The following is a 20,259-nucleotide window of genomic DNA, read 5'->3' as shown; positions in this document are numbered from 1 at the left end:
CATTTTTTATGTTTTTACTCTAGGACTTTTCTTCTTCTTTTGAGGGGTACAATAGCCCCAGGGACATCCTAACAGAGTGCCAAAAGGTGCCCCCCCCAGGTACTGCTTGCCCCAGCCTCCGGGCCCAGCCTCTTGGCCTGCCAAAAAATATTTTGCTCCCCCTTTGCACATGCCAAACTTTTGGGATCTAGGGCCTACATACATGTTGTGAGCGCAGCGAGCTAAAATTTGCATACGGACCTAAAGCGTTAGGCCTATAGGCTTATTAAAAAGGCGCCCCATGAATTTGTGGCAAAAAAATCGCTTGCCCCCCCCCCCCTCGGCTTGCCAAAAATGTCTTGCCCCACCCACCCCCGTTTCGGCTCAACAATTCCCTTCCCCCAATTTTACCCCGGGATTTTACCGTCCCACCAGCACCAGGGCTCATAATTATTGCACAGCCCCTGATCACTAAAGTTTCGGCTGATGCAATTATGAGCCTTTCAAGAAGAACCCTTACTGGGGTCAATCAATTATAATTTCACTCTCATCCTAATGCACCATTCATATTTTACACGCAATTGTGTCGTTACGGTATCGATAAAGGGTGTATCGGGGACGAGAGTAATGGGTCACGTTGGCAATCTATTGATGAAAAGTCACGAGGCGTTGATGACATATATCTTATATATAAAGGCTTCTAGTATTTATATTTTTAAAACGTATCCTTATTTGATCAAAATTAGTAGCTATATATCTGTAAAAATATTTAAATTTACTGTAACTTGGCTTTTGTTGAATAAAATTGAATATAATACTTGATCATTTAATGTTTGAAAGTGCTATATTCAAATTTACACACAACATGCGTTATAAATGGTTGCTGCAATCGAGTGTGCGTGGGGCGTGCGGATTCGCCGTTAAGTACAATTATTAGTGCTTTTTTTGCCATGACTTTATGCTGTAATTTCCAGACATTTCCTCAAAGATATGATATTTAAGCTTACGCAGAATGGCATTCTATGATGGCATTGTGTTGTGGTGTGTCCACACCATTTTAACACTAAAAACACTGCTTTTTACATGGCTTTTCCGTACGTGGAAACCAGTCGAGACTCAGTACAGAAAAGTTGCTTATTCGAGATGTTGCAACGATTCCAAATTACTTCAGAAAATTCCAATTCATTTGGGACTTGTTATTGCTGAAAATCAAATATCATATGTAGATATTGCAAATTTAGTTGTTTGGTGCATGGCTGTGGGAATATCTTATATAAGTGTGTATGATACAAGAGGTAAGCTTAACTTGAGTTGGGTTAATATCATCATGTTTTAATTTTTATAAAATCAAATCATCATGATCATGACATCGTCATCATATTAAATTCATACAAATTTAATGCATTGCATGCACTTTTTTTACTCAAGAACTCTAGCTTTGAATTTATACATGATAGTGTAACAACACAAAAAGTTTCCTACAACATCAACCCTGTCTTCTTAGACTTAGCAGCCACAACAAATCCTTTTCCCCAAGAACTATAATTGATTGGAATACTGCAGGAAGTGAGGAAGACTGCACTCATCTGTTCAAGCCTTCAAAGGTCACTATGGTGGGAATTCCAATTGAATGAACGCAGCTTTCAATAACATGACGAATATTTGCGTACACTCCGCGATATCGCCAGCGTGTGCAACTGTGCGTGAGCAACGAGGAAGTGAATCTAACCATGCCAACGCACTCGTGATTGGTTAGCATTGTATCCAAGGTCGTATGCGTTAGCGTTGTAGTTTGAAATACGCGATATATGATCGCGGTTGGATCGAGTACAGCTATTGAAAGCTGCGTTCATTCAATTGGAATTCCCACTATAGTATAAGCAGCAATAACCCCCCCCCCCCAGCACAAGCTTGGCTTTAATACAAATACTCCTTGGAGTCCAGCCAATATAATAATTAATTATATATGAAGCTGAAGTAGTTCCTCAATATAAAAAAATGCTAGATTCCACTATCATTTTTAGGTCAAGTCAAGCAGACTATCAGTGTTGACATTTTTGCAACAGGGTGTACATGTAAATTGCATCCAGTCCAGTTGTAGTAACTACAATACAAATTTCAAACGTTTGAGGACTAATTTTATGTCCATGCTTACTTGAGAAATTACGGTTGTAATGTATAAATGCCCACTGGCTTGTTTTGTTTCCCACATTGTGTATAAAATTATCAAATTTGTGTACATGTACATCGTGGAACATACTCTTTGCGTGGCTGTGCGTTGTAAGCAGTTGTACATGCAGATAGCCTCGCTCAAACGGACGTGTAGAGTAGCGTTGTACGTGCGTGTAGTTAGCATAGGGCTGCTAAGAATACGCAATTGCGTTATTTGCGCCGCAATTTGTGTACTTTGGCTCCAATTACGTTTTTAAAATTTTTCTAAAAAATAAAAAAAAAAAAATTTTTTTTATAACAAAAAAAGGCTTAAAAAAAAAAAAAAGAAAAAAAAATTTGGAGAGTCCCTGGACCTAACATCAAGTGCTACCATCATTAAAAAAAAAAAATTAAAAAAAAAAAATGGAAAAAAAGATCAAATGGGACCAATTTGTAACTTGTGTTCACTTCAAAATCTATCTAAGGCCCTTCACAATTAATTCTTAGTTTCCTGTTTCATGGTTGAAAACCAGGGATGAGGCGACTTTTAATTATTAATTATTATCTTTTATTTTCTTTATTTTAAAATAAGTGGTCGCAACCTACATCAAACCATTTTGACAAGGAGCATGCATTTAATTATTTTACTACTACATGTATGTTTGATTTTATACATAAGTAATGGTACAATTAGGTACTTCTATGTTTATTCATCATTATAGATGATATGATCAAAGTCAGAAAGTAGCAAATGGTAGTCATTAAAAGTTATTTTTAAAGAGAAAATACAAAATACAAATAAAACTAGAGCGATAACCGCACCATAGCTGAACCATGTGGCTTCGGCAGTATATTGTGGTAGGCCTATACCACTGTCACCCGGAGTCTGTAATGGACATAATCTCGAAATGCTACGAAGGTATGACCGCCCGAGTGGTGTTAATGAAAGAGGAAAAGTAAAGAATATACAATGAACTAGAGCAACTGTGCCTTTGCAAGGGCACGAGGTACCATCAGTTAGGCGGATAAATGTGAAGAACTGATCAAGCAGCAATACTGTGCAGCTTTGCAAGGGCACGAGGTACCATATTAGTTAGGCGGATGACTGCGACGATCTGATCAAGCAGCAATACTGTGCAGGATAGTATTAATTTTAATAAGACTGTTTCATTAATTGCCGTTTTAATATACCTTGATCGTGAGAAGCTGGCATTTTGAAAACTTGACTTATGACCCCTTTATTGCCCCTTAATGACCTTAAATGAATTAAAATATTTTCAACATGTTTAGAATGTCATAAGGATCATTGCGTTTAAATTTCAGCTCAATTGGAGCATTTTAAAACTTGACCTTTGACCCTTTATGACCCCTTAATGACCTTAAATGAATTTTAAAATATTTTTAAATGTTTAGAATGTCATAAGGATCATTGCATTTAAATTTCAGCTCAATTGGAGCATTTTGACAACCTTGACCTTTGACCCTTTATGACCCCTTAATGACCTTAAATACATTTTTAAATGTTTTGAACATGTTTAGAATGTCACAAGGATCATTGCATTTAAATTTAAGCTCAATCGGAGCATTTTCAGTTACAATGACCTTTTTTGACCCCTGTGACCCCTGGATGACCTCCGACGTTTGGAAATATTTTTTATTATATTCTTTATGTTTTCCTCTTTCATATGACACCACTCATGGGGTCATACCTTCGTGGCATTTAGAGATATGTCCATTTCAGACCAAATGGTTAGTTAGTAAGCTAGTAAGTAAGCTAGTAAGTAAGCTAGTAAGTAAGCTAGTAACATTCACACTTATAGGCTGATACCATTTCATGGTTCAGCAATAATTAAATATTTTGCAATTCTCTACTTTGGACGTGGGCGGGAAACAGGAAACTAAGAATCAATTGTAATTGGCCTAATAAGATATAGACTTGTGTACAAAACCAATGCATTTTTGTTGAACCATGAAATGGTATCAGCCTATAAGTGTGTATGTTACTAGGTTACTAACTAACCATTTGGTCTGAAATGGACATATCTCTAAATGCCACAAAAGGTATGACCCCATGAGTGGTGTCATATGAAAGAGGAAAACATAAGGAATATAATAAAAATATTTCCAAACGTCAGAGGTCATCCAGGGGTCACAGGGGTCAAAAAGGTCATTTAAACCAAAAATGCTCGATTGAGCTTAAATTTAAATGCAATGATCCTTATGACATCCTAAACATGTTGCAAATAGTGTAAAATTCATTTAAGGTCATTAAGGGGTCATAAAGGGGTCAAAGGTCAAGTTGTTCAAAATGCTCCAATTGAGCTGAAATTTAAACATAATGATCCTTATGACATTCTAAACATGTTGCAAATATTGTAAAATTCATTTAAGGTCATTAAGGGGTCAAAGGTCAAGTTTTTCAAAATGCTCCAATTGAGCTGAAATTTATATGCAATGATCCTTATGACATGCTAAACATTTTAAAAACATTTTAAGAATCATTTAAGGTCATTGAGGGGTCATAAAGGGTCAAAGGTCAAGTTTTACAAAATGCTCCGATTGAGCTGAAATTTAAAGGCAATGATTCTTATGACATTCTAAACATGTTGCAAATATTTTAAAATTCATTTAAGGTCATTAAGGGGCAATAAAGGGGTCAAAGGTCAAGTTTTCAAAATGCTTCAATTGTAGGTATAGGGCCCATTTCACGGTTAGGCGCCACTTTTTGATTTTCAACATATCTGGCCTGGTGTGTAAAAAATAATGGGGTTACAGAATTGACTGTTGGTGATTTTTCATTGTCTCTGTATGGCCTACCTCCACTAGCTTAATCGGCCTTTCTGCTTTTATCTTTCAGGGCTCACAGGGGTCAGAAGTGGTCAAAAACCACATTTTACTAGCAACCTAAAAACAGACATTTATTTTCCAATGCTGCCACTTTTAACTATGTTGAGCCTACCAGCTGCTTTTTGTTGTTTTTATGTAGTGAACAAGTTGCACTATACAGCCATACATGAACAAAGTAGTAGTTGTCAGTTAAACTAGCATGAGAACCATTTAAATTTCTGAATTTGGATGTGACATTTTCCGTTCACATCTATGTACCTTATTCAATGTGGAATAGATCAACTAATAATTTACATGAATGGCAAACTAGTGTGTTTTAGTAAAGTTCAGAGGCTTGTTACTATTTGTTGAACAAATTACACTTGTTGCTCTTAATATGTAGATACAGCGATATTTTGAATTTTTGCCAACAAATTCCGTTCACAGTTCTGTCACATCCGATTAATTTTCCAAATAGTATAATTTATTAACAAATAAGTGGCAGAATTTGTTAAAAAAAAAAAAAAAAAATCTCCTGCTACAAGCTATCTAATGACACCATTTAATGAAAACTCCTTCATCAACTTAGCTTACAGATGTCATTTCAAAGTTTCCGTTCACATGTGTCACATCCATGGTACCTGTCACATCCAAAATAGTTTCTTCAAAGAACTAAGACAGGAATGGGACTAGGATGCCAGTTTGAAGTTATTTCATTACAGGTTTGTGGGGGATCAAAAGGCACAACAAATCTTTAATTCAGTATGCCTTCTTTAATTGTGACAGGGGACTCAAAAAGCTTCAATTTCCGTTCACATGTCACATCCTCAAAATTAGTAGTTTTTAGATCAAAATACTTAAACAACATGATATTTGACTTTCTAAAATAGGTTTATTATTTCATACATGTCACATATGATTATTTCATGGCTTTGTTGATTGTCTTTAGGGGACAGTTTTGTATACAATTTACAGAAGCGGATGTGACATTTTCAATTGTGAACGGAATATTTCAGTATTATAAACATTTTGCTTGTCAAAAATATAAATGGTCAGGAAAAACATTTTAGCATTGCTCAATTCAATAGAATCTCACAAAATATATGTGTTAGAAGTGCTTAAAGCTTATATTTTTGACAAGCAAACTGTTTGTAATAATGAAATATTCTGTTCACAATTGAAAATGTCACATCCGCTTCTATAAATTGTAAACAATGTTTTAAAATGAACACTAACACAGGTTGATATGTTTCAGTATATCCCATTTAATTTACTGGGGGTGTGAAAACTCGTTGAAGCATTATTTTCTGAAATATACTCTGCTTTACAGTGTGTGGTTTCCGTTCACATTGACATCAGTCACATCCAAAATTGAACAAACATCAGAATCTTGAATTTGACCTGTGTTTTCAAAATGGCTGATATTATTTGTGAACATTACCCATATTATGACCTTCAAAGCTGTGGAATATCAGAGTCATTCCTTGATTATTAAAATTGTTGAGTAAACCTTTTCATGTCAATTTCCCTTTTTTACCACAAAAATTACATTTAAGTGGCCATAAATTTGTCATTACACAACAGAAGTTGTCCAAATTTGGTCAGAAGAGAGCCTATGACACCCTTGTTTATTTTAAATATCTATTAAATATGTATTGGACAGTCAAAGTATAAATATTCACTTCTCAATATTTATCCAATTTGTTAAAAAATTACATAACATGAGATAATAAATCATAATTTTCTTCAAGAAGTAGAGAGATTTAAGCTGGGAAATGATATTTTTATGAAAATCTGGTCTAATTTGGAAAAGAAAACCCTCATTAAATGAAATTTAATCCATTTTGAAAATTTCGAGTTTTTTTCACCAAAAGTGGCGCCTAACCGTGAAATGGGCCATAGGCCTACCACAATATACTGCCGAAGCCACATGGTTCAGCTATGGTGCGGTTATCGCTCTAGTTATATCTTCAATAGACTATGCAGTGAACACAAGTTGCAAATCGGTCCCATTTGGATACAAACTTGTAATTTTTTTGTATCTTTTTTCCAATTTTTTTCAAATCAACCACAAATGATTGCAGTACCTCACTCTACATGTAGGTCAAGGGACTCTCTAAATCCGCAAAATATTTTTTTTAAAACACAATTTTTTATTTTTTTATTTTCTTAATTTTTTTCAAATTTTTTTTAATGATGTTAGCACTTGATTTTAGGCCAAGGGACTCTCCAAATCATGAAAAACTTTTTTTTTTTTTTTTTTAGATTTTTTTTTGGCGGGAAATCGCGGATTTTTGCGTTTTTTGGAAAATCGGGGTGCGTTTTTTGGCCTCCAAAATCGCGTAATCTTAGCAGGCCTAAGTTAGCATGATTAGTCGCGGAGTAGCAAGCGTAGTTGAATGTTCCACGATGTACACAAATTTAATATTTTTTCTATAGTATTCTTTGACTTATACATTGTATACCATGTATACTGGCATGTACCCTGATGATTCTTAAAACATCCAATGTTACCCCTGTTCTGAAAAGGGCATCTTTTAACAATACATGTATGTGACATGTTCAAGGGGAATGAGTCGGATGTCGCTATTAATATTGTTTCTGAGATATTGGCAAAAACAGAATTCAAATTCTTTCATTTTGTTTTATTGTTTTCAGCCATAAATTGCTCATAACTCGGTAGCCCGAAACATCATGGCCCTGTTCCTTCCTCACTAGGGCCATGAATGCCATACGTCACGTAAAAGCGGGGCACCGTGAACTCACGTCAGCGGTGATGACGTCACACTGACGGCATCTATTTATAGGAAGAATTCAAAACACAGCGACGATAACAGTCAAAAGTCTGGTCTTTTACATCCTCAAATGTGCTCAAAATTTACGAACATGCACCAAATATGTTTTGTAAAAGTCTCATCTTCACGTGAGGAATGGTAGGAAGTGGTATTTATGAGAAAAAGTGGTATTTTATGTGTACCCTGGACCAGATATGCTCAGGAGTCTCAGACCTTCGTACGGAGAAGGACAGTGGAAATCGTAGTGACGGAGGTGCGAGTACCTCGGGCTAATAACTCGGTAACCAGATTTATGCTGCATTTGTGCGACTCTGACTCTCCAAACTGTATTACGGACCCCTACTTTCAGATTTTCTGCAAGTTCGGGGGTCCCTGCGGACTCTGCCAGAGCGCTTTGTTCTAGTGTTACCCGTGCAATAACCTTTCTGAGCCTAGATGCAGTCTGTAGAAGCAACACTTACGGTCGTGCGCCGTGAAATGGGGGCCAAATGCGTTACCGGTACATACTAAAAAATTGAACAATTTACATACATATATGGTCATTTTCACGGTAAAGGGTGTAACTTTTGATTTTAGGGTCAAAATTTCAAACCACTTAAATATGTTTCTGTTTACTGAAATCATGCATAGAAGCAACTTAAATTCCAGTAAAATAATGTTTCAAGGCTTAAACCTTTTGATTTCAAATAAAAAATTTGACATTTGCATAACATTTTGGTTAAAATCTAAGAAAAAATGTATTTTACATAACCTCGGAAAATTTTGACATGAAAGCTGGAATACATGTGAAATTCCATTCCAAAGTAAGTCAACAGATATAAGTTAAATTTTATACCATGTTTTGCTATGTTTGTAATTGCAGTTTTGAAAATTTTTAACATCAAGTGTCATTTACAATGGAAATTTCCAAACCTTAAACATATTTTTTAAGTTTTAATTGGGTTCCTAAAATAATTTGAATGTCTAACTTCATGTACAAATACTACTTGATGAAAGGAACCTCCCAGCCAAGTTTCACAGAAATTGGAGTTATTTTTTAGAATTGGCAATTCAAGCGATTTGTGTTTCGGAGGCTTCAGTTAACAACACAGGTGATCATAAAAGTAAAATATTTAGCTAACTACTACAAGTTGACATAAAAAATAGGTAAAAAATATCACAATTACCAATTTTCATGCTTTGCTTCTAAGTATTGAATTTCAGTTGTGACAAAAATTAAATTATCACAGCAAGTCATTTTTTTTTTTTGTTTGGAGGCTTCATGTTAACAATTGTTAAACATTGCAGAAGTAGTTTTTTGAAAACAACAGTGTTGGGATCATCTAAGCTGTTATTTTCTTGTGTGTATTGAATCAATGATTCTATGCGGCAGATATTGTAGATTTATCACACATTAATTTTTTCACCCATTTGTTAAGTATGGTGTTTTTTGCATGTGAAGCCTCCAAAACAGGCTTTTTAAGGTATCAGTATATTTTTCAAACATTAACCATAATGTCAATTTTTTTTTAATTTATGACATTCTGCACATATCAAGTAATAATTACAATGCAGATATCAGTATGAAACACACCAATTTAGATATGCATAGATGATAATTAAGTTTATTGTTGTTTCGGAGGCTTCATTTGTTTCGGAGGCTTCAATTGTTAACGGAAAGTTTGTATTGGGTCCCATTTTCAAACGGTGATATATATCTCCACGATTTAAAAACATGTGACTTGAGGATCTACTTTGCTACATTTTGATAAATAGATTGGATGAGCTCTTTTATTTATATTTGCACAAGCTTGCTGAACAGTTTGTTTGGAGGCTTCAAAAAGTTAACGGAAAAACGGCTATTTGAAGTCAAGATTTTATAAAATTTTAAAAGCTTGCAAATCGGCTAATTTTTGTTACCCATTTCAAGTTAAGATAACAACTGTTATGAATCAAGAAGAAGTGAAGAAATAACCAAGAATTATGAACCAAAGCTACACCCACAAAGTTTGTTAACAATTGTTAACGGAAAATGAAGCCTCGAAGCGACAAATATCAAGTCCGGTTCTCAAAAATACAGGGCCGTTCACAATTAAATCTAATGTGGCAGTGTTTACTGAACATATGACTGTACTTTCAGGATAAGAAAAATTATCCATGAACTAACTGAAGAAAACACAGGGTTTTACAAAAATGTTACTGTTTTTATAGTTTTTCAAAATGGCAATATTAAGTACATTTAAGCCTGCTAAAACTGAACGCAGTAACTCCCAAAGCTGATTATGCTACCCAAGGTAGCTGCTAACTAGATGACTTATGTGGCCAAAAATCATGGAATTCTGTGGCTTTATTAGAACACTACGGATTAAAATGTTAAAAATCCAAAGTTACACCCTTTACCGTGAAAATGACCATATGTGTTTGTACTTAAACTGATCTAATTCATAAACTGTTCATCAAAATCCTATAAAACTATATATCACTGTCAAGCTTAGAGTACCGTACCAGGAATACACACATACAAACAATTGGTCAATATACATGGTGCTGCAAATGTCATATAGGGTGGAAAAATTTTAGCCAGATAAATTAGCAAGAAAATAAGACCAAAACCAGTTCAGTACCCTTATCCATTCTTGAGATCTGTGACAAAATGTACTTGGGAAAAAATAAAAAAATGTAACACCGCCACCTTTTCCTATACGGTACCCCAATTAATGGCGCATGACCTTACTGGAACTGATGGTAGATCTTTCAGCAGCTTTTGACATGGTGGACTGCAAAAAAATTTTAAATGCAAAGGCTCAGAGATGACTTTTGTATTGGAGGTTCTGCCTTTAGATGACTGATATATATATAGGTCCGATCTTGATTCTTGATTCTGACTATTAATAGTACATGTATTAGGTACCATACTTATTCTAAAGATATATTTGGAGTACGGTATGGCCTCCCCCGGGGGGCTCACATAGGATATTAGGGTCGAATTTTGACCTGCTACAATCAAGAATGCCATCAGCCTGGATTCATTAAACCCTAAAACAGCCAGGTACTACAAAATACTATGCGCTGTTCGTGCATGCATCCCACGTGGTGTGGTGACGCAATTGCCCTAAGTGATATAGGCACGGTTTCGCTGGCCAGCGAAGGCCCAAGACCCATGGCAAAGTGTCACCGACTTAGTGCTTAGCATGCGAGGGGTCTCGGGTTCGAATCCCACCCAGAGCAAACAACTTCTTTCTTACTTATTCTCTCTTTATTCCATCCTTCTCTCCCTTCCCGTCGTCAAAAAGCCCCTGGGGCGTTAGGGCTAGGTCACTAGGTGACCACTATCGAAACTCAATATAGGCTAGTCAGCGAAGACCAAGACCTGCGGCGACCTAGTGCTTGGCATGCGAGGGGTCTCATGTTCGAATCCCACCCAGAGTAAACAACTTCTTTCTTTCTTTTCTCTCTTTTCTCTCTTTATTCCTTCCCGTCGCCAAAAAGCCCCTGGGGCATTAGGGTTAGGTCATTGATCAAAACTCACTAAATGTCCTTTAAAATTTTTGCTGCCATATTGCTTTCTGTATTTTTGAATTTTTTGTTTTTCTTTTCTCTTGCGCCTTGAATCCCTAGGCAAAGGCGCATAAAAATAATTGTTGTTATACTATGCTATATGTTAATATGTAATAAAATTACCCAAAATATTTTTTCTGTTCACTGTTGCAGGTATTTTGAAGAAAAGTCATTCCTCCTTGAGTAGTGAAATAGAAAAGAAACGTGATGATGTTTTAGGACATGAGAAGGAAAAATTCACCTATCAACTTCACCATTCTTTAGCAACATCAAAAACAGATCAAAGTGAGTACCGTATTGTTTGTAATAAACGCTCCCCCTCTAATAAACGCCCCCCTCCAATTTTTCTGTGAAAAATTGAAAAAATACAAACATTTCAATGCCATATCGTGTAGGTAAGCTTAAAACTTGCATCAGTCATGTCAGTCACGATCGCTAAATTGAAAAGACAAAACGTATGATGACTCAACTCCCATCCATTTCATTGCCTAATTATGGTAGAATTTCACTAATTCCATGTACTTACAGGTGTAAGTTTGCTGTATTTCCCACGAAAATATCATTTTCCGTGGGCGTTTCACTGACAATTCACTTGCAATAAACGCCCCCTTTTGGAAAAAATGCAACACCCCCGGGGCGTTTATTACAAACAATACGGTATACAGCAATTTTGCACTACATGTAGGGGCATTGATGAAGTAAAATTGCCTACCTGTACTCTAAAGATATTTAAGTGGTGGAGAAAGAGGGAGAGAGAGTGCTTGTGTGTACAATATATTTGTTTTTCCATCCCATAGGGATATCAGGCCCGTAACCAGGATATTTTTTGGGGGGGGCCTGATTTTGAAAAAGTGGACATATTTTTCAAAATTTGGACCTTTTTGGATGGAGAGGCAGATTTTGAAAAAGTCAATTTGTATTTGTTCAAAATTTGGACCTTTTTTGACCAAAAAGGCATTAAAACCCCTATTTAAACTTTCTTTTTCAGACCTGCTCATTGACAATATTTTTATCCTACGTGCAGTACCAGGGTAGGCCTAATATTACCACATGGTTGTCAAATTGTCAAGTTCTTTATCTTTTGCCATAATACAAACAATATTAGGTTAAAGATCATCAGATCATTGTTTCTGTTATTCACTAAATCAGTATCTTTATGTATGGGGGATCGGCTCTGTGGGCTAACTTTGGCTAAGTTGCGTAATGAGTATTGACCTTGGAAATGAAGCTAACATACTGACAGTATTCAATTTGCATACAAAGGGCAATACATTATCATTGTTTTTAGTTACGGTACCATACTTCCACTTACACAGCTCACAAGTTGTGATGAAATGTGATGTGATCAAGCTAAATTTATTTTTTTAATATTAATTTCAGATATAGCCCATAAAAGTCCTCAATTCCTTGTATCTAATTGTTCTGATTTCTGAGCAACACTAGAATTACTGTATCTCTGGAACCATAAATCCATTTGTGATTTGGGAGAATGGTCTTATCAACAGTAGAGCCTGATTCCCACATTTTCTCTAAATTGAGATTTTGTTATCAGTGAAAAGTTAAATTTTTTTTCTCATAGTAAACCCTGAATTAAGGCTGAATTATGTTTTCTATGGATTTTGTAAGCCAAAGGGTGCCTACATGTAACTGGGTTAACTCATTTATCATCACACACTGTTTAAGGTTACACGAAGAAACGTATAAAAAGCGTATAAAAGACGTATAAAGTTGTTCTCTAAAACCGCGTTTTCTCAGCAATCAAATATCGCAGTGAGTCAAATGTTGGTGCATGGATGTATCTTAACATTATTTTTGTGTGTTTATACAAATTTTTAGAATCCGTTTGTAAATCCTTCGTTTAAATCATTTTTACGCACCATGTTCACAAGATCAAAAACATGTTCCATGCAGTTTTTTCAAATATTCGCTCCGTATAAAACCACGCCGAAAGTGATTGTTTTCTCCTTTTTGTATTGTACTACAAATCGACCAAAGAAATAATGTTGCCATGGGGAAGAACCAAATACAGTACTGATTAAATTTTATTAGTCTGTTTTTGGGAACAATTTTCGAGAATCTTATACCACAAAACACTGTTATGTTACATTATCGATATCTGGATTGTGGAATGTTAATTTTGATTTCTAACTGCCTACATTATTTCTCAAAAGTATGTCGATTCCTTTACCATTTGAATTTCACTCCAAATTTAAGCTACTTTTGCAAAAATCGAGGTTTTTCGCCATCGATACCTCCGACATTTACAGCGGTGATGACATTGTTTATCATAAGAGCCTGGTATGCACTATTCCATAATAGTCAGTTTGAGATCAATCGATTTCACAGGTCACTCAGTAGCTCAATCGGTTAGCGCGCCGAACTCACGTTCGACTATATAATACTATAGTTTTGAGCTGGAAAACTTTGGTACGTGTTCGAGTCCCTATGTGGTCCATTCCATCTATTTTATTTTATTTTTCTCTCACTTTTTTCTTTTTTCTTGTTCGTTTCTTTCTTTCTGACTGCAGCGATTGATTGTTTTTGCCCGGTTTTTTTTCATTTTTTCATTCAGGAATTTTTAGGCTATACTAGTCTAATAGGCGCGCCTATGAATATATTTTTACAAATTAGATTAACAAAATATTGGTTGTTGGTTTTGTTACTGTTGTTGTAGTTATTGTTGTAGGCCTATATATTGCATAATCAGGGTATAAATAGGCATACTAGGCCTATTATAGCCTATAGAAGCATTGATTTTTTTCACGACAGATATCATCCAGGATAATTTTAAAAATTGAAAATTTAGAAAATCCAAAGGAAATTTGCCGAAAACGGCTGCCCACTTTCCCCCCCCCCCCAATCAGCCCATATGGTCCTATCTTGGTCGCCCTTCCCTATCCCTGCAACACACGAGCAGCGGTTTGTCCGTGGCCCTAGTTCAGATTGATACACTATTGTATGCGTGAGTTCATTCTTTTCTGCATAGCTGTTTCCATTATTAACTTACGCCCCTCTGGAATCAAGCTTTGAAAATCAATTGCATTTAACCTTAATCAGGCCTTCAAATGCACAATTGTGGCTCTCGTGAATTGGTGCAACTTTATCGGTGAGGAGGAGGGGTCAAAGTCAGTCAACCAAAGGGAATCCAGTATATGATAAAATAGACCCAGCCTCCTTAAAAACAAAGCTTTTGTAACAAAAGACTAATTAAGACTTAGGTTAATATTCTGTTGTTTGTTTGTTTTCCCAATTCTTTCCCCATTTAGTTACAGAAAGCAAAAAGAAGTCACACATATTACTTTTATCTGCCCAAGATGGTAGACCAGACATAGTACAGGCTGCTAAGGGGTACTGTCAGCAAGTGTATGAGCAACTCACTAAAAGTAACGCCGTAGATGTTGGACTTATTGATTCACTTTTACAAGGTAAGGTCAAACAATGGTTGGTTACAGCAAGTCATGTGTTGAACTTTGATACCTTTAATGTACATGTATGTTTTCAAAGCTGTTGTTTCTTTTTTAGGATCTGTGCCAAAACTTCCCATTGAATGAGATTTGTGTAAAATGTGTGTAACATGGCTGTTGTTCAATCCATGTTTTTGTGTGGTCATATGTTTTACACCTTGGAACCTTCCGCAACAGGTAGCTTTAGTAGCTCTTATTTCATGCAACCATACTACATTTTGGTTAATACAAGAACCCCAAATAACAACGTGTTTAAATTTTAAACTTTGAAAAGTCATCCTCAGATGAATAGAACAGAAGTGTGTGTGGGGTGGAGGGTCAAGGGAGAGCACAGTCATGCCCCCCCAACAATTGAAGAGACAATTTTGAACAATCCCATTGAAAATTGGCCCCCCCCCCACACACACATGGAATGACTCAATCTACACCACTGCACGCACCCCACTGCCAGTGGCCACACACCACCCACATGTGCACATTTTTTTAATACCAGTCAAACTGTCTTTTTTGTTTCACAGCAACCAGTGGTTTTCCAGATCCAGACTTACTGATTAGATTTGGTACTACCAGTAGCCTGCTGGGATACTTGCCATGGCAAATCAGACTTACAGAAATATTGTAAGTGAAAATATGGGGGACTTTCATCCCTGGGAATACTACTCTCTTCAAAGGTGGACAATAAGGCATCGTAAATCATGTAGTACAAATTCAATAACAAATTTCAGATTCCATTTTCCTTTCCTACATTTTAAACATCATCTGATTCTATTTGTTTTTAAAAAATCCAAAAAAAATCCTTGCAAATAGGATTTTGAAAAAGAAATACGGTCCTATGAAGTCTACGGCACTAGCAAAACTACGATTTTCCCATAGATAAGTCGAAGTAGTCTCTCCGCAGCCAGTTTGGATCCACTCTCTCCACACAAACAGGCAGATGGAGTGGAACCAAACCAGGGCTTGAAATAAGCAGGAGCAAGGGGCAAATTTACCCCTGCTAAAAGGCAAAATGCCCCTGGTTCTGAAACAGAACTGTGTGTATTTGTATAGACCAGGGGCAATATTTACACAAAAACACCCCAAATTGCTCCTGGATCTGAAATCCTTATTTCAAGCCCTGAACCAAACTGGCTGCGTTGAAGACTATGCGATCATGTGACCTTAGTCGATGCCTTGTTAGAAATTATTATGGCTTGTACTCAAATTTTGAATTTTTCATTGAAAATTATCTAAATTTGGAAAACTGAAGCAGCATACTACTTCTAAAAAGTTCTTAGGTACGGTATGTGTATACTCATATATTATGACAAGTTGTATTGAATCCATTGATATATTCACTCTGCGATTTCCTTTTGGGGTGTCCATTGATTTGTGTGGACCAGCACTCGCTAATTGCGAAATGTGCATGATCATTCCCCGCCATAGCGTGATAGACACCCATATGTGACACGATCAAGGGAAATGAGTCGGTTGTCGCTAATATTGATTTTGAGGTATTGGCAAAGAAAGTGTTCAAATTCTTTTGTTTTATATTGTTTTCAGCGATTGATAAATTGACATAACTTTGCAAAGAAAAGTCATATCAACATGGGGTTTTCAGTTTCTGAAAGCTCTAAGCGTCCTCTTTAGAATCATATGTAAACTCCTTTTCGAGCAGGGTCGACATGTGACTCATTCCTCTTGATCGTGTCACATATGAGAAAGGACACAACGGTAGGGTGTTCCTCACTACTTCCATGCCACATTGTTGTATGTGTGTAATGTGTATATCAATCTCTGGTCTCATTTTTCTTTTTTTTGCGTACTGCAGGTCTATACCCACCCATTGGAGCATCGATTACAAGAGTTTTATGAATGTTTTACACAACTATGCTGGTACACAACAGAGATTTGGAAAATGAGAACCAACTGATGGTACTAGCCAATTCAACTTTGAATGTGTGCAAAATAATGTGTATAAGTATAACCAAAAAATAATTGATATTTTTTAAAAATTGATGAAGTGGTTGAAGGTCTTTCATATTGAAGGGAAATACCTTTGGACTGATGATGGAATAGAGGTTGATGTTTGGTGTAATAATGACAGGTGTTGGAACATGACAGCCATGCAGTTGCTATGATAGAAATGGGTCCTACAGCAAGTTGTCCGAAATAAGGAAAATATGGAGGTTGTCCCGAGGACAACTAAAGCATAAATTCTGCTTGTCCTCAAAACATTTTGGTTGTCCCCAAAATGTGTGATATTTTTGAGTGCAAAAATCAAATTTGTTTCATGTCTTTTGCTCTGGAAAATTCATAGCCACAAATTGGTAAACCTGTGCAAGCTTCAAAATTTGTCATTCTGATCATGCGGATGTCAAGCACTGGTGGCACCATTGGGTAGCTCAGTGAAATGGTTACAGTTATTAAAAATATTCAGAACTGGACATGCTGAATAAGTGGACATCACAGCATATTGTAATACTATGTGCTAGCAGTGGTCCATAGATCTCTCTTTTAAGAGGATACAAATTACAATCAAATATGACATGTCAAAACTTAATGTCAAGTTTTATAATTTTGGAGGTAAAATAGTGGTTGTCCAGGGGATAAGTACATAGCTCAATATGGTTGTCCCCAGTGATTTTTGGACAAGAGGATAAGTGCTTATTTCGAACACTGCATACAGCCAGGGCATCCAAGAGAAGTCTGGTAATCCATTATGATGCTTGCTGGTCACTGGTTGTACACAACCAGGTATTACCAAGTTCATGTAAGCATACTCAAGAGTTAGCCTAGTATCAAAGACAGGGATTATACAGCTTACGGAATGAAGCTGTATAATCCCTCAATGAAAGTCTTGACAATAGACTAACTTTATGTAGGCTTGCGTGATGGATAGACTGACAACAAGCTCAAAGGGATTGAAGGAGGACATTAGGCCTGAAAGTTTTCTGATGTGTGGGTGCTGTGGCATTTTTGAAGGAGAAAATGATATGCATTGGTAATCTCGAAGAAAGATGAATAGCAATATAACCCCCACATTGTAAGTTGGATCCAGACTAGTATCATGTACAGATGCAATTCGGTGAACTGTCAAAAAATATCCTGAAATGGCTGAAAATATCCTATACTTTAGTACAGAGTGATCTGAGCAGAAGTTTCTGAAATCAAGAACTTTCCTTTAGACTGGCATCTCTGATTACAAATAGCATTGCCACACCACCTAAATTTAAAGTCAGAGGTGTTTGAATTTAATGAATGTGCTAAAAATAATCAAGACGTTGAGTGCACAATGCTCAAACCTGTACACTCTTTCATATGCTGGTGTTAGTAGTACTTCCAAAGAGACTTTATGCAAAAAGTTCTGACTCAAAATTACCCATTGTGTAACACAATGATAAACCGACCAATTTGTAAATTAGAAACTTAATGTTTACCAAAATGTCACCAATACTGGACACCGTTGCGATAAATTGATTAAAATTCACATGTTCTTTGAGAGGTGGACTCCAGCACCCACTGCCACCCACCATAGCTACAACCCTGATCTTGAATCTATATAATTATAGCATATTATGATTATGACGTCAACTGGCAAGACCCAAGTTAAGAACGAAACAGTACAGCTTCCTCATAATGTTATATGCTTTACATTCCCAATTTTCTCACAATATTATGTTGTTTTTGCCTCTCTTTATGCCTTTTATCAATTAAATAAATAAATGTCGGTGATTTAACGTGCGCTACACCTAAGTACCAGCACACTTCAACAATTATTCCGCTGCCATTAGGATATATCAGAATCATTTCCGCTTCCACAAGTCCGCAACTGATGCGCAGGTACTCTCAGCTGACTTAGATTGTGATTACCCCAGCAGCTCCCCATTTTACACCTGGGTGGAGTGAAGCAATTGGGAATTAAGCCGTCTTGCCCAAGGACGCAACACACTCGCCGCGGTGGGGGTTCGAACCCACAACCTTTCGATTATGAAGCTCGTGCCCTAACCATTGGACCATCGTGCTTCCCACAAATTTGGACTGGTGGGGCGGATTTGGACATTTATAGACCAAAAAGGCATAAAAAACCTCTATTTTTTCGCTCGTTTTGCTTGCAAATGGTACTTTTTGGGTCAAAAAAGGGGACTTTTGGGGCCTTTTTGGGGGGGGGGGTGCATCGCACCCTTGCACACACCCCTGGCTACGTACAGGCCTGGAGATTTCTATCAGCCCCATCATCCTTTCATTTCACTGTGGAGGTGACTGCAAAGTTTCTACAGGAACCATAATTCATAGCAAGTGAGGCAATAGCATCTGGATTAGCCACCCTCACCATTTTGGCAATCAATGTAATTGTGCAATGTACATGTAACACTTCAACAAATCTGATCAGGACCAAAATTGAGCTTTTTGATGTCAGCAACTTGCTACATATATACTATAAGGCCAAAAAATTTGTTTGCTTGCCATCCACCGACCGACCCGAAATTGGCCAAAATCAGGGTCGTCCCTTTTTTAAAAAATTTGTTCGTTTGTTTTTAGTTTATAATTTTAATGTTTTTTTGTTACTTTTTCTGCGTCTAAATTTCATTTCAAAGCTAAATTTGGCCAACATCGTTTTAGGCCAAGTAAAAAAAATATCATGTTTACCGTCCTTCACCGATAAACAATGTTCTTTGTTTCTGATCCAGTAATTGCACTTCAGTTATTGTATGTTTCAGCTATCACTGTTGCCTTTACCAACACTTGATGAGAATTGGAGTGACTGCTACTGGCAACCAACGCGAGAGGGATTTCCAGCACTGATCTTATGAGTTGCCAGTTGGTTTTTCTTCTCCAGATTTTCTTAATCCATGTTGCAGAAACTCCCCAGGAGAAAAAACAACTGACAACCCTTAAGATCAGCGCTGGAAATTCTCTAGTGTCGGTTGCCAGTAGTACTAGTAGTCACTTCAAGTTCAGCTCTCATCAAGTGTTGGTAAAGGCAGCAGTGGTTGCTGAAACATACAGGTATGTGTAATTACTGGATCAGAAACAAAGAACCTTGTTTATCAGTTGCAAATTATGTTAAATTGTTTATTCTATGTACTTGTTTGGCTGGGTAATTATTAGAGTACTTTCATGTAGTTTGATTATTGAGTAGAGGCTTTCACATGCACAATGGTATAGAATATTAACTGTTTATGAGTATGATGATCGAAAAATAATCACAAATCAAGTGGAATAAAATAATACATCTTTTTTCAAGTGATTAGATTTTGATAATTACACATACAGTTTATATTTATTATATCACACACATAAAATCAATAATATTTCATATTTGACAACACAAAACCCAAGTTATACTATGGCTTAATTCATTGCAATTTTGCGTTCCAAATTTACCTGCAACTTAATAGGCAAGTCCATAAGGTAACACAAAGGCAGACTCAGGCCTCGAAATAAGCCAGAATTAAGCCCCGTTTGGGCCCTCGATCTTAAATGTTTGAGGGCCCTCACAAATTATTGTGGGCTCGAATTTGGGCCAT

At 36.5% G+C, this 20,259-nt stretch overlaps 1 protein-coding gene across 1 annotated transcript; it reads left to right on the top strand.

Annotated features, from left to right (window-relative positions):
* Positions 1-868: 868 nt before the first annotated feature.
* Positions 869-18,073, top strand: LOC140144029 (dehydrodolichyl diphosphate synthase complex subunit Nus1-like). The gene is made up of 5 exons (XM_072165857.1): positions 869-1,274; positions 11,442-11,573; positions 14,555-14,713; positions 15,271-15,370; positions 16,560-18,073. The coding sequence occupies exons 1-5, from the start codon at positions 992-994 to the stop codon at positions 16,648-16,650; spliced, it is 765 nt and encodes a 254-aa protein (XP_072021958.1). The 5' UTR covers positions 869-991; the 3' UTR covers positions 16,651-18,073.
* The last annotated feature ends 2,186 nt before the right edge of the window (positions 18,074-20,259 follow it).

This window comes from Amphiura filiformis, unplaced genomic scaffold (genome assembly GCF_039555335.1).
Source record: "Amphiura filiformis unplaced genomic scaffold, Afil_fr2py scaffold_37, whole genome shotgun sequence".
NCBI classification, from domain to species: domain Eukaryota; kingdom Metazoa; phylum Echinodermata; class Ophiuroidea; order Amphilepidida; family Amphiuridae; genus Amphiura; species Amphiura filiformis.
Note: the sequence above shows the minus strand (reverse complement) of the source record. Positions and strands in the feature narration are given on the sequence as shown.

Bases quoted from the DNA above. Each gene is read 5' to 3' on its own strand.
- LOC140144029 (XM_072165857.1), top strand. From the start codon at position 992: ATGGCATTCTATGATGGCATTGTGTTGTGGTGTGTCCACACCATTTTA. The intron at 1,275-11,441 runs GTAAGCTTAACT...TCACTGTTGCAG, and splicing joins AAGTGTGTATGATACAAGAG to GTATTTTGAAGAAAAGTCAT. The intron at 15,371-16,559 runs GTAAGTGAAAAT...TGCGTACTGCAG, and splicing joins ATCAGACTTACAGAAATATT to GTCTATACCCACCCATTGGA.